Below are 23,761 nucleotides of genomic sequence, written 5' to 3'. Positions count from 1 at the left end.
TTGGGGTATTTTTCAAGATCTCTTATCTTGGAATTTATAACGTTTCTGCCTGGTGGAGAATGGCTGGGCATGTGTCCCACTGTACCTCAAATCTTAATTGGTCTTATAATAAAAACCTGGAGCAGGTAATATTGGGATAAATGTTGAAAGATCAGAAAGACAAAGGAACAAGCCATAGCCACCTCTCACCTTGCCAACTCCTCAGTCAAAAAGACTGAGCTCCTGTCTCCTCCCACCTTATATTCCTTTCTCCACCCAGCCATATCACTTCCTGTCTCAACTTCCCTAGCATTGGGATTAAAGGTGTGTGTGACTCCCAAGTACTGGGAGCAAATGCACGAGAGATCCCAAGTGCTGGGATTAAAGGCGTGTGCCACCGATGCCTGGCCTCGATGGCTAACTAGTGGCTGGCTTTGCACTCTGATCTTTAGGCAAGCTTTATTTATTAGAGCATACCCAAAATATCACTGCTCCAATGCCCACAGAGAGATGAACAGGCAAGGTACATTGCAGAAGAGGAAGACCAGAGTCTACCACAACTTGCAGAAAAGCTTCTGCTCAGAGGTAGGCCTGGAATGCTGGGCTCATCCTACCTATGACCCACAAATAGTGTGTGCTCCTGAGCATGAAGAAGAAGGCTAGGATGTGATCGAATTCGGTGCATCACTTGGCGAGAGCATGCTTCCTGTGGCCCCAAAGTGCCACTTCTCCCAGTTAACAACATGTGTATGTGTGCTTTTTGGATATATATGTAGGTAGACATGAGAGTGCTTAGGGTGTATATTGAACCATGTATTTGTTTGCATGTGGATAACATGTACATGGAGGTCCAGAGCTGTTGGTGCACATATTCATCCTTGTACTTCTTAGGCAAGTGAGTGCACATGCATGTGTGTGTGTGTGCACTGTGTTGGGGCATGCCTTTCTCTCTGCTGGGCTTTGCTTTGGGCTGTTAGTTTCCCAGAAGCTGAATTTGGATTTGTCCTCTCTGCTCCAGGTCGATGGCATTGATCTAGGAGGAGTGAAGAATCAATTGTAATTTGGTTGGAGGGCCTGGCGCCAGAGTGTGTAAAGAGTAATTAGAGGGAGAGGAGCTGATGCAAAGGACTGGGACCACCGCCTTCGATGGGGGCTGCTGGCCCCCAGGGCAGAGAAAGGCATGGACATAGGGGAAGCTAGTACCAGGAAGTCCAAGGGCTCCTTCTCTTAGTACATGACATCTACCCTGCTCGCTTTCCTTTACTAGTCTCAGGACAAAGCTCAGAGAAGATTCCCCCAGGGAGTGCTGGGGACTGAAGGCCATGCTCCTTGCCTCCTGTATCATTGCATCACTTCAGTGTGCTAACAGGATCTTCTGACACACACACTCCTCTCCAGTACAGTCGGGACTCCCCAACCCCCTACACTATATTGGAGAGCAGTGTGAGAGGAGCTGGAAGAGGAGCAAGAGCTACGTTGTATGGTTGGTGCTTTCACTGCTCTGCTAATGGTGACAGATTCACAGCCATTGCCACTAAATGTCTGAGATAGCTTTGCCAGCTCGAGGATCACAAGCAAAGGACTCTGTGCTAATGCATTCATCAGCAAGGAGGGGAGGGAAGAGGGGCAGCACCCACGGGAAGGTTGCCAGGGATTCTGGGCCGTAAAGGGGGGTGAGGAACACAGGAAGTGGGGGCAGTATTTCATCTACCCTCCCTGTCATGGCCTTTCTGTCCTGTGTGTAAGCCACTGTAGGATGGGAAATGTGTCTCTAAAGAGATGGAGTCTGCCCTTGTGTCCAGCAAGTGAGTCGCTTCTTAGAACCTGTAGGTCATACTGGAATGAATCAGCTTGAGAACCAAGAACGGAAGCCAAGGCTTTCATTTCTCTCATGAAATTAACAACAACCTTCCTGGGCTCCTTGCCCTGGTCTTTGGAGCATTAGAGACACCGTTTCCAGCTCTTCAAAGCCTCTTGACCGTACTTCTGAGAGCTGTCCTGGGACTATTGAGTTCTAGGTAATTTGGTTGAAAAGTGGTGGCAGGAAATGCAGAAGGGAAAAGAGACTGCTGAGGAAATGGTCATAATGAAGATCAGGATTTTAGGGTGACTTGAAAGTTTTCTTTTTAATAGAAAAATAGTTTGACTCCCTTGCAGAGATAGGTTGACTAAAGAGGTAGAAGCCACACAAGGCTTCATGGGCCCCCTTTGGCCCATTTTTTACCCATTTCTCTCTTCTCTGTACGGTGTGCCAGTCACAGATGGTACTCATCTCCATCCTGCTTCCTGTATTCTGTGTGGTTCTCACTCTTTATGCGGTTACTCATCCATGAGCTCGGCTGAGATGCATAACAATATTATCTTCACATTTGTATAATGCTTTGCAGTCTTCAAAGAACTTCTATACCCATGATGTCATTTGACGCACAGGGCATGCCACCAAGGAGGTAGTGCAGTGTCGTTATTAAGAACACGGATTTTGTTGATGGATGTGTGGGTTCATCTCCAACCATGTACCTGGTCATGGACAGGGGCTTTCATTTCTTCTTCTGTAAAGTGGAGAGAATAATAGGCCATTCCACTGAATGTCATGAGAATTCAGAGACTAATTTTGTGTGAGGTATTTATGACATGGCCTGGCATGTGGAAAGCTCCATTTGAGTAAGTGCTGTTATTGTGACCATCTGGGTCCTTAAAGGGGAAACTGAGACTCAGATGGGGAAGGTGGTTTTTCTGGATCACAGGGTTGGCAAGCCAAGTCTCCTGGCTTACAGCCCTGAAACATAATATGCTGTGTCACCAAATTATTTAGTATGCTTTGTACAGACTGCTCCCCTTCTGGTCTAGGAGCTAACGGTGACAGGAATATGAGGTGTTACCACCTCTGGCACCTCCCCATCACGTGCCAGGCATTAGTCTGGGTACCCTGTGGCTCACAACAGCTGTGGAAGGTATACACTTTTTTGACTTGTGTGTAAGCCTCCCTAACCACAGAGGTTGGATCAGTCCTGACTGCACATCCCCTTCTGGTTGCAGTAAGGGTTCCAGAGTTCACTTCTGAAGACATGCTAGGGGATTTCCTGCTGATGTAGAGGTCTGGCTACCACGCTGAGGAAGCTGGCAGGACTCGGAGGCCAGGTACATAGAGACTGCCCCTTTCTGTCTCCCCTTCTCCCTTTCCTGAGATCAGGAGGCTCATTGTCTGTACATATATCTCATGTCCCCAGAGGCTCAGAAATTAGGATGCTGTGCAAAATAGGAGGCCTCTTCTTCTTCAATTTCCCGGGTGTGAGGTCATGGGAATTTACAGATCCAGCACCAAATGTGTGAGAGTACACACCTGTGCTTGCTCATGCAGAGCAGTGTGTGTCTTTGTGGCAATTATATGTATTCCTAAGGTTCTCTCTGGGCCTGTATATATGTGTGAAAGTGTGTGGGCGAGCAGGTCTGTATGTGGCAGCATAGCACCTGTCTGTGTGGGTGTTATGATCGTGTGTGTGTGTGTGTGTGTGTGTGTGTGTGTGTGTGTGTGTGACTCCAGTGTGTGAGGTGGGGTATATGTGGGAGGAGGCTAACAACTGTGGTCTGCACAGTGCTGTTGGTGTGGCTGGAGAGATTCTAGCTTGCTTGGTTTCATCTTATGTAGCAGCACCTGCAGAATGTATACACGCTTTCCCTCCATTCTCGAGCTTATACGCACCTATTTTACCCACATCCACTGACACACAGATAACTGCCTAACATCATAGTGCAGCACTCATGTGTTGGTGGAGACCTAACCCATGTGTGCACGTGTCCAATCCCAACGGCTCACACAGAAATGGTTCTTCTGATCCCTCCCTCTGTGCTGTTATTCGTGCTCTCTCTTTTCCTCCTGGGAGTGGTCATCGTTAGCTTGAATGCCTGACAAATTCATTTCCAGGCTTGGCTCTGGCACAGCAAAGAGGGTTTTTCACCCACCGGCATGACCAGGTTTCCTTCTAGAAATGTAATTTGTTCTCATTAATCCCACTCCTGGTTCCAAGAGGCTCCTGATGGTGCCACCTGCTGGTGGCTATTCCTTAGCATTTGTAGCTGGGGGAGCTGGGTACCCTACAAACCAGGATGAAGATGAGTTTGTACATGTCAACCTAGATGTTGGGTACTATGCGAGAATGAAAAAGGTTTATTTTGTGGGGACACATGCTCTTGAGACAGGATTCAGACAGACAAGAAAGGAAGTGTATTCTAGGGACACCCATGCTGAGAGTTCTGTTGTGGCAGACCACAGACAACCCAAGTGCACCTGAACTGTGGTTCAGTGTCTATGAGCCCGACAATACCCGGGGGAGTGCCACACCTGCCCACAGAGTGGCTGTAGAGTGAGTGAGCTTTGTAGGTTATGCATATGCGCTGAGCTAATGGGATTTTGGGTACCAATCTATATGCAGAGTGTCCTGCCTTGATGTGAGGGTTTCCATACATGTACTCTCTGGCACACACATGTATGTCTTCTGAACTAGTGTTTGTGCAGTTCATTGCTTTGTGTGTTCACGTGGAGATGTGGGTTTGGGTTGTAGTAACACCATATAAAAAGATCCTGGTATTTCTGTTCATGCCAACCCTCTCATCCTAGAAAACGAGCCTGAGAATGTCTCCATTTTCTCCTACAGTGTAGACGCCCCATTTCCATGCCTCTGACACTTGCTTCCTCTTCTCTTCCTGTTCGCTTCACGCACTTTAAAAAATGTCCATCACTTCTGTGGTGGAGATTGACTTCGTGGAGTTCTGTGTGCAGAGTTTCCCTAACTGCTGTCATTTCAGGGTTTAAGAACGATTGAACTAGGTCCTGATGTCCTTCCTGTCTGCCAGCAAAGGACTGTCTGCTTGGAGGATGAATGGACACCCCACCCTGAAACCCACCATGAGTTTTGTAGGACTCATGTTCCAGAAGGAACATCAGCGGAGGGCAGAGAAGGGCCCCTTCTCCCCACGGTAACGGCTCAACCCGCCTCCCTAGTGTTGGAATGTTGCAGAGTCTGCTTGGTGCCCCTCGATTAACCTTGGGATGTTGCCAGGCAAGCAGCGCTCGTGGCAGCCTGCCCCTCTGTCCTTTTCTCTCCGCATTCCTCCTTCTATCGGCTCATTGTGCTGGTTTCCCATGAAACTCTCTTTTGAGAGACTCCAACGGCCTCCCCGAACCTCCTACGGGCAGCTGCGCCTGCCCCCAAGTCCACAGGCTTTTCCTTCTCTAACTTGGTTTCCTAGAAAGGGATTGAGTCTCTCTCTGCCTATCTCTCGTTGTGTCTTTCTCTCTATCTCTGTCTCTCCCTGTCTCTGTGCCTTTCTATCTCTGTCTCTCTGTCTTTGTCTTTCTGTCTCTCCCTCTATACGCAGGCACCTACCTTCTGATCTCTCAGGAATTGGGGCTCTGGATAAAATTCTTTTCCCTTTTCCAAACATATTGTACCACAATTTATCTTTCACTTCATCGCACCCCCAGGAACACACCTCATACACACAAATGTCTCTATAGCTAGGCTTTCTTGGGTCCAGCAAACGGTTTCCTATGTGGATGAGTTTTCACTCTCCTTTTGTCTGTTGTTTCTAATTACTTAGAGTAGACATTGGCTGTAGGCAAGCCTTGGGATTCAGCACTAACTCATACTTCCACCGGGAGTCACAACACTTACATTCCATGGAGCGATTGGAGGTCTCAGGATCTGGTATACCTTGTGGGCATGCCAGTCCTTGAACCCTGACGTTGGACTGGCCTTCTGTTTGCACGGTTCTTCCATGCAACCCTATTGCTATTAACTGCCAGTTGTGTGAATTCAGGGACCATGTGGAGGGGTAGTACACCACATGTGGACGGGTAGTACACCACATGTGAGGGTTAGTACACCACATGTGCAGGGGTAGTACACCACATGTGGAGGGTTAGTACACCACATGTGGAGGGGTAGTACACCACATGTGGACGGGTAGTACACCACATGTGCAGGGGTAGTACACCACAAGTACTCTGTGTACTCTTTGTGTGCAAGCTGCTGAGCGGGCATTACAAAATCCTGATGGTGGTGACTGAGTGATTGATCATTGGCAGGATCCCCAGCATGGCTTTGGGAGGCTAAATGTCTTATTTAAGGATGCATCACTGATGGAGTGAAGTGCGGATGGGACTCAGGGCTGAAAACTCTGTGGCCAGAAATCTCTCCCTGGACCTCATTTGCCCGTGTCCAAGCACCATGGAAACTTGTTGCTGTGGTATGTTTTGTCCTGGATGTTTGCCAAGAGTAAATCGGGCTCTGTCTCTAGGTTCCCCTGACTCTGCAGCCCAGCAAGAGGAGGACAGAGAGGGAGAGAAGGAAGAAACTGAGAAGAGGGACTTGTGGTACAAGGGCCATGGGAGTGGAACAGGGGTGCAGGGGAAGGAGCCAGCAGGAGGGTGCTGAGGGGTGGGCTGGTGAGAAGGTAGCAGTGGGGACAGGCTGGTGCTTCCCTCTGCCCTCTGGCTCCTGTCTGGTGCCCAGCCCCTCCCTTCCTGCCTCCCGCACCTGGTGGAGTGCTGTTCATGCCAAGGCTCTGGGGAGGGGAGGCAATGATATAAAGATGCATTGCATCTCCTGGCACTCCCACACAAGGCCCTTTTTGTGAAGAGTTGAGAGCTAAGCGTGGAGGGGTCCGGGAATGAGAGGTCTGGGGTCGAATGGGTGCCAAAAATAGACCCCTGCAGTCTCCAGCTGTGGCTTCAGGGCCTGCTCTCCTCCCCCATCCCCAGCCCGACCATCTGTGGGTCCACAGCAGAATCACAGCCTCCTCCTCACATCATTGTAGGGGCTTCTTTGACTCCCAGCTTCAGTGCCTTTGGTTTCATTGGAACCAAAAGTGATGCTTTCTTCTCTGCCCGTCCATAGGACCAGACCTTACTTGTCATCTCTCTATTAACACTGTACTAAGTACTAAGTACTTAGTACTTATTTGTGTTACTCTGGTTTGCCTACTCCTTGGTCTTAGCTTCACCAGTTGGCCAGTTTCCTCATTTTCTTAACACACCATTCTCTCTCTCTCTCTCTCTCTCTCTCTCTCTCTCTCTCTCTCTCTCTCTCTCTCTCCCCTCCCCCGGAGACAGGGTTTCTCTTGTAACCCTGGTTGCCCTGGAACTCACTTTGTAGACCAGGCTGGCCTCGTACTCACTGAGATCTGCCTGCCTCTGCCTCCTGAGTGCTGGGATAAAAGGCATGCGCCACCACGCTTGATCTCTCTTTTCCTAACATGGAAGCATCTTTGTGGTACACACTGGCTAGACAGATAAATTTATCATCACCTCTGCATATTTACTTGCCATGATCACTTGCTGAATGTCCACTCCGAGATGGACAGGAGGGATGCTCACCATACGGGCTTGCTCTTGCCCTCAACAGGCCACAGACCCACAACTTACTCCCCAGCAGTCTCTTTGTTCTCTTTCACTCTTTACCGAAGACTGAGCTCAGACCTTACCTACCCATCCTGCCGCCTTCTCGCAGGCTTATGGCTGTGCAAGCTTGGGCACTGTAGTGTGGATGTGGCTTTGTCCTTGAAAGGGTCATGTGTTGAAACTTGGCCACTACTGACTGGGCAGAGAGGTGGTGGGATTTTAAGGTAACACACAGTGAGAGGAGCCAGATCATTGAGTGGGCTGACCCTGCAAGGGGCAAAGGTAGTTCTTGTAGGTAAGACCCTGGGTTTCTACGATATTGAGTTGTGAGAGTGAGCCCAAGCTTTGACTTGTCCTCTGGCTTCTTGTCTTGCCATGTGACCTTTCACATCTACAGTGACACTAGCCACAATTAGATCCTGCAAACCTTCACCAAAAAAAGCCACTGAGTCTTAGATTTTTATCTCTAAATTGGAGCTAAATAAACATTGTTTTCAAACAATTTTATTTTTATTTATGTGTATGTGTGTGTATACGTCACGTGCAAGCCTGTGCCAGAAGATGGGAGAAGAGAGGCAGCTCCCCCAGAACTGGAGTTACAGCTGCCTGTGAATCATCTGACAAGGGTGGTGGGAGTTGAGTTTAGTCCTCTAGAAGAGAATTCAGTGCTGTTAACTACTGAGCCATCTCTCCAGCTCCCAAACCTCTTTATTTTTATTTTATTTTTACCAGGGAAGTTACCAGAACAGGTGAGATTGAGCAGTGGGTACAAAGTGATTGCCAACAAGCTGATGAATTGAGTTCAACATTTAGATTCCATGATGGTGGGAGAGAATTGGCTCTTGAAGGTTGTCCTCTAACTTCCACACAAAAGCTGTGGCATGTGTGCTCATACTCACATACACCACACATATGCACCCCTACAAAAACAACAATAAATAATGTAAAGCAAAATTGTTACCCTATTTGAATATTCTGTCATAGTAACCAAAATGTGTGGTGGTAATCTAATTGTACTGAAATGTGATTTTGATTGTATGTTAATAAATAAAGTTGCCCGGGGGTCAGAGCTATTAGAGCCATAGCAAGAGTGTGGCGGTGGTGGTACACGCCTTTAATCCCATAGATATCTGTGTGTTCAGGGATATAGCCAGCATTGGAGACATATGCCTTTAAGACCTAGGGGGCTGTACATTCAGACAGTGACGAGGCAGTCACGTGTTTGGGTTTACAACCAATGAGAAGGCAGAACAAAATACTTTAAATAGACGAACAGACAGGAAATAGGGCTCTCTTTCGGGAAGCTGGGACACCGCAGGCGGAAGGGTGAGATTTTAGCTCTGAGCTCTGACCTCTCGGCTTTCTCTTTTGCATTGTTTCTGTGTTTCTTATTTAATAAGACGGTTGGTTACATCTATAAAAATGGACCAGGCCAGTATCTTTCTGTGGTCTAGTATTGACAGACATGCATAAGAATTGTTCACATGGTCAGACTCAAGTGTGTATCTGGGTGCCAAGTGCCTTGTCTCTGCTGTCTCCTCAATTGGAGATTTGTGTTCAAGGTCTACTTAGCCACTGGGAAGCTATTTCTGCTGTCGCTTCCTGAGCCCAAGTCCTTGATCTCCCTATTGCTGGCACTAACCATGACCTGATGATTTTGTATACCTTTCTGACCCTTGGCTTCTAACAACCTGTTGTTGGTTTCAAGGTACCAGATTCTTGAGTCTATGACCCTGGCCCTGCAATGCTTTGGGAAAAACTCCAGATTCCATTTGCCTCCTATACAGTATCACAGAGGAATGAAATTGGGTTATTGGGAGAACCTATGAAAGAGCTAGATTGTAACAATGCTTAAGTCTTCTCCTGCAGACTTCAGTTCCTGCCAGCTTCTACTGTCTCTTCTGTAGTTGGAAGAATAATAACTTAAATGAAAGGGAGTGATCCAAACCTGTAATCTGTTGTGGCCATGGCTTGAGTAATCCAGTAGAGAGCAGATTTTTAGCTGTTAGACTTCTACATGATAGGGTGTGGAAGTAAGGACCATTTCCACCTATCTGTGCCAGAACCTTACCACTGAATCCTTTAGCCCCGGGCAGGCACAGGTATACCCAGGCGTAACAGAGTTGTCCCAGGAAGCCTAGAACCACACTCTCCATAGTGCAGCCTTTGACAAGGTGAGAAATTATTGAGGGGTGATGGTGGCATATGCTGGGGGACAGTCCACAAAGAAGGCTATTACTCAGATCCTGAGTTCTGTGAGACAAACCATGCAGAGCACCAACTCTCCCTTTTGTGCCCCTGAATGAAGCCATACAAATATGGCATGTGTCTTCTTGGAGGGTGTTCAAAGCTGGCTTGTAACACCAAGAGAAAAAAGAAGAGTGAGCATGGTTTTCAAATAGAGAAACCTAAGTTATAGATGCCTTGATCCTTTTTTTTTTTTTTTTAACCAGGCAAGAAATGAATATAGTTTATCTAAATTCCAGGAATTAGCTTCTATTGTAGTGATATAAGTACGTGTTTAGGAACCGTGACTTTTAGGTTCAACATACAAGAATTCTTTATACACCTGGTCACACCTGTTGTGCACATGTGAGGTAGGTAACAGTGTCCTTTGCATCTTCAGCACATGCAACTCTTATCGCATCCGTCCAAGATGGCAAAACAACAGTGAAGCAATGGGAAGCTGCTCCTGAAATGGATGGGCTTCTGGCAGACCCTCCTCTTGGACTTTGGGCTCATCTGGATGGCACAGTACAGAGTAGTCCAGGCATGTTTTACCTGGATCCGTTAGCACCGCCTAACTAGGCTATGACCTTTAGGGGTAATTGCAGCTGCGAAGCATAACTCTGGATAGCCAGAGAAACTCGAGTCATAATCAAATTTTAATAGAGGAAAAAGTTGTCAGGAACTTATTTTTGAAGAGTCAAAGGTGAACTGGTAGGGTCTAGGAGCTACTAGAGTCTGTAGAAACAAGAGTCCACAGGCCAAGAGACAAGTGGGATGGGAGAGAGGGAAGCCAAGCAATGGGCAACACAGACAGATCAGTGTTTGCACTTCAGTAGAAAGAACAAGTGTTATAACTTGAGAGTCCGAGAAACTTTCAAAACTCTCCTCCAATGGCCTGCATCAAATACCTTAAGTTTGGCTATTGGAAGTCCAATTTTCTTTGTGTTCAGTTCCTCCTTCCTCCCCCAGCCCTATCCTTCCCTTTCCTTCCTTCCCTCTCTCCCTCCCTCCCTCTTTTCCTCTGTCCCTTTTCCCTCCTTCCCTCTCTCCCCCAACTCTCCCTCATTCCCTCCTCCCTCCTTGCCTTCTTTCTTCCCTCCCTCCCTTCCTTTCTTTTTGAGACAAGTGTCACTGTACAGCCCTGGCTGGCTTCCAACTGACAGAACGCTACCTGTCTCTGGCTCCCAATTAATCCCAATTCTGGAATTAAAGGCATGCTCCACCAGGCTTGTCACTAAGTTCTTCCACATCATACGGACCAGCTCTATGTTGTACTTAGAGAAAACAAGGTAGTAGAATTGGCTTCTCAAATTGGCTAGTCTTTTGAAAGTGTCAAGGGTACATCCCTGTGTCTAAGGAACATAGCAGCAGCTTGAATTAACATGAGAACAGTCTTAGACCCAGATATTGTATGTCAAACGTTTTTGTGATGGGTAACTTTAGGTGTCAGCTCTATTGGACTAAAGGTACCCCATGCTACCTTTTATGGGCAAAAGATGACTTTGTGGTGTGCTGTGAAGATATTTCCTGAAGAAGTCAGCCTTGGAGCAGTAGGCTGAGTGGGTGTCACCTGCTACCACGAGTGGGCATCATTCAGCCTGTTGAGAGCGAGACTGAAGAGAAAGGGTGAATTGCGTTCTTCTAGAGCTGGACACCCACCTCCTGCCCTTCCGACACTGGGATTCTAGGCTGTTAGGTCTTCAGATTCCATAACTCACACCTGCTTTCGGGCTTTTGGACTCAATGCTGAATCACACTACCAGTCTCTCTGGTTCTCTAGCCTTTAGACAACATATTGTTAGACTTCTCAGCTTCCATAATTGCATGAGGCAATTTCCATAATATAATTTTTCCCAGAGATTTCTTCTAGAGTTCACTTTTTGCTTTTATTTTGAAGAGTGTTTTCACAGCAAATTGTACCATTCCAAAAATGCCTGCAACACTCCCTCCATTCCACAAGCTCATCTCAGAGTGTGACGCAGACATCATTGCATGGAGAGGCAGAGATCTACGTGGTTTCCTTTTTTAGCCTGGTAGGTAGTCCACACCTATAGGCATGAGGCAGTGTTATCCAGGATAGGAGAATATAAAGGCTCTTCCTACTTGGTTCTGTTGGGACACTCCTCTTGGAACCTAGCCACCAAGCTGTGAGGAAGCCCAGGTAGCCTATAGAGAAGTTGGCGAGAGAATGAGATTTGAACCTTCACCAACAAGCCTGGCTAACAACCAGCTAACAGCCAGGTGCTTGGGCCATCTTGAGAGTAGAATGCCCATGCTCCACTGAAGCTAATGTTTGGTGTTCCCACTAAGCATTGCTCAAATAAATTTAAGTCACTATAATTTTGGGATGGGTTTTTTTATATGGTGAGACTATTAGTACAATTTTCAAATTGTATAAACACCAAACATTTTTAAATTTATTTTGGGTAAATTCCTTTGGTTTATACCATCTCCTCTTCCTTCTAAAGGAGCTGCCTCAACCACTGTCCTATCCAAGATCCTACCAAGAGCTCCAAAGAAGGTAAGCACAAGCTGCTGCTTATAGCTTGATTACTTAGTGGGTGTAAAGAGGGAACCTAGGCTTCCACTGGCTGCCTTTTTATGTGTCCTCTGAGGGCTTGTGGGAATGTGAGAGGGGTAGCCAGTGTGTTTTCCTTGGAATAATGGATCAGAGGAGAATTATGTATTTCTGGAAGTGAACTTTTCCACGAGGCTGAAAGATGACAGACATTCTCATACCCAGTGGGCAGGGCAGTGAACCATGTACACCTATTCATAGGGCTTGGCTTGTGTTCCTTCTTCATATGCCTCTTGGAAGCTGAGGTCCATGCTGCCCCTGAGTATTCAGCTTGATGTCTCTGCTAGGGAGGGAGGGATTGCCATCCTTCCTGAATCAAATGCTCAGCCATATGTCAAGAGGAGAAGATCCGACTGGCCTCATTCCTCTCTGCCAGTTGCTCCAACATGTCTCTCTTGAGCTGATCTGAAATGAACTGACATATGTTGTATGATAATGGTCACAATGCTAATTTTTCCCTTTTCAAATCAATTTTCTCCCCTTTCCTCTCTGCCATCACTCTTGTGTTCTATTCTATTTCCAGTAGAGTTCTCCAGATGAAATTTATTCTCTTTAGATAGTTTTCTTTGAATATCTCCCCAGTCCACAGTCCACTCTATTCTTTGAAGCTCTAATGTTCTTTCTTTCCTTTCTGATTTGAGATAGTTTTAACTTCCTAGCAGAAATCACCATCTTCCAGAGGACAACCTGGGTGGCCAAGCAAGTATGGTGGGGGTGGATTTCAGGAGTTACTCCATCTTTTCCTCAGCTTTGGGACACTAGAAGAAAGTTCCTCAGAGTAGATGCTCCATAGATGTTAAGCAGGTATGTCTCGTCTACCTCAAGGATTCAAGGAACAGGGGATAGCCTAGGGAGTCAACATTGCCTGTACCCCAGCATCAGGAGACACAGAACATCACTTCACAGGTATCAAAAGGCTGTGTAGAACTTATGAAGGGGAGGAATCCTGTGGTCATCAGGTGTATCACCCATTATTTTTGTTGACATCATGAAACATCCAAGGAAGTAGACTCCATGGAGAAAAATAGATTTACTTAGCACACAATTCTGTAGGTTCATGGGTGTGGTATCTGCATTGGTTTATTTCTGATGAAGGTTTATATCTGATGATAGATGGGGGATGGCAAAGGCAATAGTGTGTCCTGGCAACTGGCTGGATTTCAAGTCAGGGTAGCATGTAGAGAGGGGGAGGGGCCAGTCTTTCCCCCTTTGTAACAGCTCTTCCTTTGGCTTTCTCTTTCTTTTTTTTGAGATAGGGTCTCTTGTAGCTCAGGGTGACCTTAAATTTCCTGTGTAGCTGAGGATGATCTTGTACTCCTGATCTTCCAAAGGCTAGGATGGATTGATGCGAGCCACCTTATCCAGCTCTGTTCATGATAACCTTCTGATGAGAATACCAAGGGGATCCCAGGAGAATTACCTTGCAATAGCTTGCTTCCCATCGACTTAAGAACTTCTCAGTAGAACTCACCTCTTTATTTATTTTAAATTATATGCATATGTGAGTCTCTGTGAGGGTTTGTGCACAGGAGTGCACTGCCTGTGAAAGGGTGTTAGATCCTCTGGAGCAGGAGTTGCAGGTAGTGGTGAGCAACCTGGTAAGGATGCTGTGAACCAAACTCAAGCCCTCTGCAAGAGTAGCTGATGTTTTTAACTGCTGAGCCATCTCTGCAGCCCCTAGGACTCAACCTCTTAAAGGTTCCATTCTCTTGGTACTAGCACCTTGGAGATCAGGTTTCCAACACGAACCTTTGTGAGGTCACAATTAAACCATATCCTAGCCATATCACCTGTTCTGCAAATGGATCCCAGAAAGTCTTGATAGATCTAAGACCCAGAGAAAGTATGTATGGGTGTATGTGGATGCGTGCAAACATGTTTATGGGTACACATGTATATGTATGTGTTGGAGGTAGAATTGCTATTCTGTGGCATGCTGCCCGAGAATTAGTGCATCAATGAGGTCTAGAGCTTGCAGCTTTCATCAAAGCCCCAGGAAAGGCATCTTGGCCCAGAAAGAGACCATAAAGCGGAGGTCCGCATCCTCAGAGTGATATATCTTAAGCGTGTTTGCAGGAACAGAGTGAGTGGGCAAGCTGGAGGTCAGAGTGATACATCATGAGTGTGTGTTGCAGGAACAGAGTGAGTGGGCAAGCTGGAGGTGTTCAGAAGTCCAGTTCTCCAGATTATTTTCAGATAATAGAAGCTTATCAACATGCTTGCTTCTCTGCGTAGGGTCACCAGCTTTTCACCTTCTGGATGGCAATGAGAGTGGACTTCTCTGAAAAGGCTGGCCCTCCACCATTCAAGGCCACTTTTGATGTGAGATACACGAGCCCATGTGCACAGGTGGGCTTTTCCAGCAGCAACAAGTCCGTTTGTTGTTTTGTGTGGTGCTTCATGTCCTAGAGCAGGGCTCTATGCTTTTTTAGAGCTCTCCTTCATTGCCCCTCCATTTCCTTCCCTGGCCAACAGCCCCTCCTAGGGAGCTGTGGCTCTCACCACTGCTTCCAGTCCTTGAAAGAATAAACATTTTCCCCACAGCCTCAGAATGCTGGCGTGAGATGATTGTAGACGTCTCCATGACACTCACTTTTTCCTGGTGTAAATACAACTGTACTGAGGGAGGAGATAAAGAGATGCTGGAGTAGGGAGCCTGGGATACAGGCAGCTATTTCAGCTTCCTTGTCTATCTTCTACCGGAATGAGAAGGACCTTTCCCTTTCCCTTGGTTCTCTGCCCCACCCCCTAATCGCTCACCAACTCCGCTTTGGCTTTATGCTGCTGAAATGGGGCTGGACTCTGAGTAAGGTAGGAGGGAAGCAGCAATCGTGTGCAGAAGCAGCGTTTATTTAGAAGGAGGAGGAAAAAGTTTAATTGCTCAGAGTTGGGATTCAGTAATCATGAGCAACGATGACCAGCAGTGGGGGTGGCAGTACGTGTGCACATGTGTTCCAGAGGGGTCTGTGATTCGCCGCAGCTGAGCCAATGACTCATTCCAAATTTAGCGACTTTTAGAGGTCATTTTAGTCATCCTCCTGCCTTTGGGCTGCATGGAGCCTAACTTAATATCGCGTTTGATGGAGATAGTGTGCTCCGAGAGAAGGGAGTGCAAGGGAGTGGGGGTGGGGAGGCATCACGTGACCCCTTTGAACCGATCTCCAGCAAAGGACGTTCCCTAGTTTCCCCAGGATGCTTGGGTTTCCCCATCCTTGTATCAGCATGATCCTCCCGGGAACTGCCTTTTTTTTTTTTTCTTGATAGAAACCGGATGTTGGATTCTCAAGGTGGGCGGGGGCTCCATCCCCCTCGGACCTGTCAAGGGTTATTGAGACTCCTAGGATCCCATTAGCCAGTACGAGAATCTACCATTTATTTCATCAGAAACTTGCCATGCAATCTGAGCTGAGAACAGAATAGAGCAAAGACGCTACAACGCCTTTTTCCCAGGCAATGCGCATGATTCTGCGGCTCTTTGCTCGCTACACTTCAACGCACCTTGAAATGGGCTCGCCTCCTTCGCGCAGCGACGGACAGAGAGTTAAACCAATCAGCTCCTAGATTCGTGGGCAACGTCCAATAGATAGGCGGCAGAGGCGGGCCACCAGGCCAGGCCTGGCTAGGCTTCACCGTGGACCTGGCTGCGCTCTGCCTCCGCTGGCAGTGCAGGTGCCGCTGCGCCGGGGCCCGGGAGGCTGCGCGCCGAGCCGAGCGGAGCCAGGGAGGGATGGAGAGCGGGCCGCCCGGGCTGCAGGAGCACCGGCAAGGGGTGTAGGCGGGCGAGAAGCAGGCGCTGGGGCACGATAAGAGTGCAGACGCAGGAGCACTTTGCGATAGGATGAGGCTCTTGGCTGGCGCGCGGTAGTACTATGATTTGGTATGTGGCCACTTTGATAGCAAGTGTGATCAGCACCCGAGGTCTTGCGGCTCAAGGTGAGTTGAAGTGCAGCAGCGTCCCTCCTCCAAGTCTCCTGGCTTTCTCAGATCTTCCCCTCAGGGATCTGGCTCTCGAACCCAGAGGGCGAGCCTCCGGCTCCGTCCAGGCGCACCTCGGGGCACTGGCTCGAGGGCCAGGGAGTTGAGGGCGGGAGGAACTCGGCGAGAAGGTGCGGGAGCCCTTAGGCTGCGGGGACGAGCGTCTTGGAATCGAGGTGGACTTGGCCCACTGTGGGTCCCATGGTCCACAACCGCACGTCGAACCCGAGCTTTGGGGAACCCCTGGTGCTCTAACTCTGGCTGCGGGAGACTTTGACGGTCTTCCGGCAGGATTCCGCGCGTTCCAGCCCTCCTTGCACAGCACCGCTGGATGGAGGAGCCCTTGCAGGGAGGCGCGCGACCAAGAGCTTGGTACCGGCTCTCTAAGGGACCCGGTTCTCCGCCCTGCGCCCTTCCTTTCCGTGTATCTTGGCAGCGGAGGTCGGATCCCGTTGGCAGGTGACAAGCAGAATTGACCTAGCGACTCCGAGCAGCATCTGCTCTTCCTGGCCCTGGCGGCCGCCCGCGCCCACCCTAGCCTCACCTGGGCCCGGCCAGGCAAAAGTTCCCGGGGAGGCGCCATCACCGCGCCACGCTCGGAGCTGCCAGGCCCAGTGGCCTGGGGACTAGGGCCGCGAGGGAGGGGTCTGCTCCGCTGCGTCTCAGAGTCGAGCGGGATTTTTCTTCCTGCCTTCTCGAATCTGAGCCCAAGAAGAAGCTAGGGAGAAGTCAGGGCGCGGGGTGCGTACTTGAGCGCGAGGGCTTTGGAGATGGCAGAGCTCTGGGTGGCACCCGGCTCTCGTCCCTTGTATGGAAGTCAGAACCGAGCCTGAACTGCCAGGACTCTGAGCTCAAGATTTCCCCTGCGCGCCGAACGGACCCGGCTGCGGGCAAGTTCGCAGAGCAGGGGAGAGATGGCGGCGGGGGAGGAACGGTCTGTGAGTGGAAGGAGGCAGGGTGGCCGGCAGGGTGGCGAGGACCTGCGGACCAGGGAGCCTCTTGGAAGGGCTCTGCTGGAGGTGCGGGATCCGGGCGGCTTCTTTGCACCTTGCCTGGGGGCGTGTGGGGGGGAGTGGTTTGAGAAAGTTTCCGGATTGGAATGTGTCTCCTCTGCTACTTGAGAGGGGACTCTGAACAAGAGACCATCAAAAACCGTGATGGTCGGGACGGTTCTAAAGCTTTCCGTTTGTCAGGTGGGAAAACTGAGACAGGGTGACCTCAGAAGTCTATGGAAAAAGGGTGGATCTTGCTGTGCCCCTCCCTTCCCTCCTCCCATGCAGTCTTTCAGTGACCTCCTCCTCCTCCCCTCCAGGTTTTGGTATGTTCTGCTGTGGGACTGTCTCTGCAAGCACAAAAGGCTGTGCTGGGATCAGAATCGGAGAGACACTGAAGGAAGGCTCTGAACTAGACTCCCAGCCTCAGCGAGGGTGTAGGCATGGTAAAATTAAACATAGAAAAAGGAAACTGGTTTCCTATTGCAGCGATTCGCCAAGTGGCTAGACAGAAGGAGGAACTTTCCAGTGTTGAAGGTTGCTGGACATGAAGGTTATTAGCCCTTCTATCTGGAACCCCCGCTTCTGTCTAGGAGCAAGTGTGACCCAATTGGTCTTGGGGTCTTCTTTAGTCTAAAATGGTTCTACGAGGCCATCACAGACCTAGATTTACCAATAAAGTGACAGGATTCAAAGCCTGGCTATTCCATTTGCTGACCCTGTGACCTTGGACAAATCTCTCAGCTTTTCTAAATGTCACTTAAACCTCAGTGGGAAAATGGGTTAGCTGTGTGAACTTGTCGAGACTTGGGGGTGTGTGAACAGTACTGTGACGAAGAAGTGACTGCCTGCCTGTTGTGAAGTGTGTGCTCACCAGACGTCATTATCAGTATTTCAGTATCTGTAGGATTCCTGCCTCCTAACCAGTTTCTTTCCTTTGGGCTCTTCAGGGAGCTGGGAGTCAGGCGTGTGTTGGGGGACATTCAAAGGTCTGCCTGTGAGGAGGCTAGACCCCCTTCATGGGCTGACCTTGCCTGGTAGAACCTCTTGTTCCCTGCATCCCAGTGAAGTGTGGGTGGGGCATGTACAATTGCTTGGAAGTCCTTTACAAGGTCTGCAAAGCTGAAGTATTGCTGGCTGCCAGATGCTACAGGAAGGATGCAGAGTCCAGCCTACGGGGGGTGGAGGGTGGGGAGTGGGGGAAGGGCAGCTGCTTGCCTGAGAGGCCAGGGCTGGAGTGCTGCTGAGAGGTCTTAGGGGGTCCAGTAGTTCTGTGAGTGGCAGAGGTGACTTCTGGAGAAATCCTCCAATCCCAGGGACTGTAGGATGCTTCTTCTAGAACTGTCTAAAGCAGGGTCCACTCTGGGTGAAAAGGGTCAGGTCCATCAGACTGCCAGGTTGGGACTGTCAATTTGCAAGTCTGGGACAGAGGTGGGTATGGACCCTTTCTTTTGACTCTGGTCAGGCATTTTGGAAGTAACCAAGATTGATGTTCAGGTTAGGAGAGTAAAGAAAAGAGGAAGGCTATTGATGCGGTCTCTGCACCCCAGACATCGGCCCTTCAATCTGGGGGAGTTTCCACAGTATGTGGAAGTCCTGAGCTGGGTATAATTGACTTTCAACTTCCTGTAAGGAAGAGAAGTCTGTTCCGTATTCCCAGTGCTACCTCCCCTGTCTGCCACAGTCTGTTGGTGGACGCCCTGGCTCCTGAGTGCCCAGGTAAATTAGGGTCTGACTCAGACTCTGCTTGCAGTTGGAGCAGTGCCCTCTAACTGGCTTTGACCCACCCTGCTTCCCTTTGTTGATAGAGATGGAAAGGAGTGTGTTTAAACCCCTGGACAGCCTAAAGCTGAGGACTTGGCTCAGGAAGTGGGTAGTGAGTGCTGGTATGAGTGTGTCTCAGGACATTTACATGGAGGCGGAGGTGTGTCTGGTAGGAGGCCCCCATGCAAGAAACCAGAGTGGGAGGAGGCATGATGCTGGGTGCTGGAGTTAGCTCATAGCTGTGGGCCTGTGGCCCGGCGTACGTCAGTCTGTGGAGTTGTCAGGTCCTAGGTGCAGGTGGTTTCATGTTTATATGTCTGAAACAGAAACCTGGGATCTGGTTTCTCAAGGAGCGAAGGTTGCCGGGCTAGGAGATACTGGAAGCTAGCTGGTAGCCCTGGCTTCTTTGCCATGCCTTGCCCTTTCCAGTGTCTAGGTCCCCTCTCTGCCCTCTCCCCGGCAGGGCAGCCCCTAGCTCGCATGTGTGCCTCTGCTTTGGCTTTCTCTCAGTTCTGCTGGGTGCTCATTAGGTCTCCCTGCAGCCCCCCCCCCAGTTTGCACTGAAAATGTGGGGGTGGGAGGTGAGACCCAGTCAGGAGAGCGCTATGAGCAGTGAGTGAGATTTAACTGGTTCTCTTCTCCACGAGAGCTGCTCCCTTCTGTGGGCTTCTCAGCTGGGGCCCCCAGGTAGTGATCCCCTTCCCTCTGCTTCCACGAATGGGTTGAGCAGTTTGTGTGAAGAGAGGGTCTGAATGAGCTGTGGTTGGTAAGAACTTTCAGCTTTTTTAGAAGAGTGTGCATGTATGTGCTTGTGCATGTGCATGTGTGCATATACGTATGCATCTCAGTGTGTGTCATGTGTATTCCTATATGCATGTGTGAATGTGCGTATTTTAAATGTATTCACACACACACACACACACACACACACACACACACACACACACACACTCCTGTATGCATACATGCTTCTGTAATGGTGTTCACACTTAGTTAGATCTGTATATACATGCACTTACAAGCACTTGTGTATTTATGTGCACATACAATGGATTACGTCAGGACAAGAGCACTTATGTATAAGTTTGAGGTGGGAGCCCCTCTTTCTAGTACTATGGGATGCAGGGAGACTGCTCAGCAAACTGCTAGCTTCACTGTTCGTTGCTCTGCACCTGCATCCAGGCAGCCCAGATGTTCTTAGAGTTAAAGGCTCCAGCCCAAGGCAGGGACCAAAGACTGCCTGAGGTCCAATAGAGAAAGCCTTAGTTAGTGTCAGGGCAGAGGCTTGGCTCATGGGGAGGCTGACTGCCTTTCTTGCTAAGAGGCATTAGTTGCCATCAGCCTGGTACAGTTCAGAGCGTAGACAAAGCTCTGGGTGCCTGGGGAGATGGGAGAGGGTTGGGGTTGGAGAAGCAGCTTGCAGTCAGGCTCGGCCCCAGGGGCACTGCCCATGGGTGTGGCCTGGCCTGCCTGAGGCAACTGACCTATTTTTCTTAGAAATCTTCCTGCTTTCCTGTTCGCTCTTGCATGAGTAAGCAGGAGCGTGGTGAGTAGAGACGGGGCCTCAGTGAGGGTTTTGTAGGTTCAGTGGGGGTCAGGGCTGTGACAGAGGTCTCGGCCGACCTGCCTGAACTTCTGACAAAGAGGAGACTGATAACTTGGCCTTCTGCCCTCTCTGCTCTCCCTTCATCTTCTTCCTGGTTAACCGTGCCCATAGATAGGGGGCTGCGGCATAAAACTTCTACGTGGGCACATGTTGTACCCATGAATCATTCATTGTCCTCCCCCTGGCTTGGAGCAAGGATGCTGCTGTGGCTCTACCTGGAGTAATCTCTCACTAGTTACTACTGCGCCTGCCTGGCTGTGGCGCCCTCACTGGCCAGCCTTGCTGTGTGCATACCAGATTGCCCGGTGGGCTACACAGACTCTGTGAGGACAGGCTCCCATCCAGGTGGTGGAACTCAGGTGGTGGGTGTAGGGGGTGTGGCTTTGCTTTTCTGCCGAGGCGCTCCGAACTGAGATTGAATTACAGACTTCCTTCCTGTCTGTGGCTCCTGGGGAAAGGGCTCTGGGAAATATAATCTAGCCTGGCAAATTAAGGTCGCTAATAACATTGCCACCTCACAGTGGCTGGGGGGGGGGCAGTCCAGCCAGAAGGGGTTAGAAGGTGGAGCCTCAGTCCACCTAGTACCTTGCTGTTCCTAAAGTTGGGGCTTACCTGGCATGGCCCACTGTCCCTTGGCTTCCTTGGGGAGGGGTCCAGAAAGGTTGTGAGGATACTGATGGGAGGCTCGACAAGGTAGGGCTTCTCTAGCATGTGAGGGTCCTTTCTAGGCAGAGGGAGGATAGACGCCATGGATGACCTCAAATCCATCCTCCCTGTGTGTGCCGAGAATGGAACACCCTCTTGTCCTGGGTTCGGCCTCCTCTCCAGGCCCAGCTCTCTGTATACTCCTCACCTGGTACTGGGTGACAGGAGCCAACTTTCTGCTGTCCTCAGGCCCTCCTCTGGGTATGTGCCTCCCACGCGGTGAGAGCCCAAGTCTGCCGGCTTCCTGGAATCTCCTGGAGCCTCCTGGCCTGTCGAGGAGGAGGGATTGGGGGACTATTGGGGGCTGTGTCTTTTTTGGACTCAGCAGGGATTATTTTTAGGCTGGCAGATGGAGGTGGCGGTGGCTGTCGCTGGTATTATTAGACAACAGGCCTGTGGTTTGAGAGTCTGGTGCCCAGAGGAGGAGGAAGAAGAGGCTGCAACAAGGAGCCATGGAGGCTGGTGTTCAGCCACTTCCCTCCTCTTAGCCATTATCAGACCCAGCAGGGCTTCCAGGTCCAGGTAGAACTGCCTTCACCAGGGTCAGCCCGTGTCGCTCCATCTGACCCAACTGCTTTTGGGAGGCAGGCCTGTCCTGTAAGCCTTCTGTGGTCTTGGAATGTAGGGTCTGAACTCTTAGAACCTATGCAGAATGGGGGTGGAAGCTATGACTCTATTTAGGGAAAGAAAGGGGTACAGGGGACCTTGGCCACCTGGGTTCTGGAAGGAATCCTGACTCACCGATGTACCTTTGGGGGAGCCACATACTGCCCCCATCTGTGAGGTTGAGATAGCAGCACCGTGTCAGGGGTCACACTATAGGCACATAGCATCACACTCCTGGTACAGACCCTGTATATGGTGGAGCTGGCCAGTGTCTTCTGTTTGGCTTCCAGCTGCAGCTGAAGGTTCGACACCTGCCTCTTGCCTCTTCTCTGGGTACTTTAAAGTGGTTTTCCATCCTGAGGACCCTTCTTCGCCAGCCTTTTCCTGGCTCCAGGTTGTGACTGTTGGGTGTGGGGCTGTGCCAAGTCTTGGATGCCTTGTGGTTCTGTGCACACAGGGTGTCTGCTGGCAGCGCTGGACTCAGCTACCCACTGGGTACCACCTGCCCAGAGAATGGGAGATTTATATCCTATGGGCGTCCCAAAAGGTCAGCCAACCTGTAGGGGCCCCACTCCATCCACCTGCCCTCTTGCTTCCTCTTTCCTGCTAGGCTGGCATAGTCCTAAAGTGGGCTGGGAAGACACTCAGGATTAGGATTCACTAGGCATACAAAACCATATTCTGCCCTCTTAAAAGGGCTGTGTGGGGCCAAGGGCATTTGCTAGCCTCCTTCTAATGCCCATCCGCTGCCAAAGCCAGTCTAAGGGAGGGATGGATGTGTGGTCGCTATTCCTGAGCATTATCTCTCTGGCCCTCCTCCTTCCTCATCCCCTGCCTTCCAGCTATTCCCTGTGGCCCTGCTGGGGACAAGTATGTCTGCCTTACCTAGGCTCTGCTCTGACTCTTGGGTTCTTTCAATTCCAGTGTCTCTTTGTTCTGGTAACTGACCTGAGTGTCTCCCCAGTTGGGTTGGGTATGCACCCAGCTTGCATTAGATAGATCCATTTGTGCCCCCCCCCCCCCCCCCCCCCACTAAGTTCATGCCCCGAGTCTTTTTCATTCCTGGACTGGGGTTTGCTTCTCCTGTGTTTGATTTCTCAATCTCTCCTTTTTTAAAGGCCTCTTCCCACCGTATGCCAGGCTGATGACTTCTTTCTTTCCCCTCACTGGGTTTTTCTGGAGAGATGTTTATTAGACATATTTTGGCTCAGAGAAAAATCAGGCCTAGAGAGAGGTATTTGTGGGTGATAGAGTGAGGGAACACACTGTGTGTGTGTGTGTGTGTGTGTGTGTGTGTGTGTGTGTGTGTGTATGTGTAAGAGGAAGAGAAGACGACTATTTTGAGATCCTGAAACCCAGGAGAGCTTGGGCTGAGTGTGGAGGCTGAGACATGGCTTCCCCCTCGCCTTCTTTGTGGAGAAACTTGTCTCATTTTGTCTCGTCTGTCAGCTTGGGGAGGGAGGCATCCACTTTGCAGTCACTTGTCTGTGGTTGGGATGCTCTGGAGAAGAGATGCTGGTGAGAGAGTGCCTGCCCTGCTGCTGCTACCTGGGGGGAGGTGTTCATGCTTGGGGCTCCAGGCTCAGCCCAGCAGCTGGCTGGCTGAAGCCAGGAGTGTGAGCCTGAAGCCCTTCCTTTCAGGGCTGGGAAGGAAGGTGTGAAGAAGCTGGCTGATTGAGATGCGGTGAGAACCAGGCAGTGCTGGGTGGCAATGAGCAGCTGGCCCTGTGGGGACCCATGCCAAAGTGGACCTACCTCTGGGTATTGCTCTCCAGAGCTCTGGACTTGGCAGTCTGTTGTCCAGAGCAGAAGTTGACTATTAGAGCTCCATGGTGTCCTCCAGCCCTCTTCTTTCTGCCCAGACTTTAGGGAGAAACAAGCTACCTTTAGTGGGCCACTTTGCCCACCTTCAGGTAACCTGGACCTGG

At 49.9% G+C, this 23,761-nt stretch overlaps 1 protein-coding gene across 1 annotated transcript in view; it reads left to right on the top strand.

The window, feature by feature from the left end:
* The first annotated feature begins 15,795 nt into the window (after nucleotides 1–15,795).
* Igsf9b (immunoglobulin superfamily member 9B) overlaps nucleotides 15,796–23,761 on the top strand; it is a 57,017-nt gene continuing 49,051 nt past the window's right edge. Inside the window, 1 exon segment of the mRNA XM_028883051.2 lies at nucleotides 15,796–16,118. Within this exon segment, the coding sequence (XP_028738884.1) occupies nucleotides 16,055–16,118 (64 nt within the window). The 5' untranslated portion in view covers nucleotides 15,796–16,054.

The sequence above is a fragment of the Peromyscus leucopus genome, chromosome 7 (assembly GCF_004664715.2).
Source record: "Peromyscus leucopus breed LL Stock chromosome 7, UCI_PerLeu_2.1, whole genome shotgun sequence".
Taxonomy (NCBI): Eukaryota; Metazoa; Chordata; class Mammalia; order Rodentia; family Cricetidae; genus Peromyscus; species Peromyscus leucopus.
The sequence above is the reverse complement of the archived record's forward strand: the minus strand, read 5'-3'. Positions and strand labels throughout refer to the sequence as shown.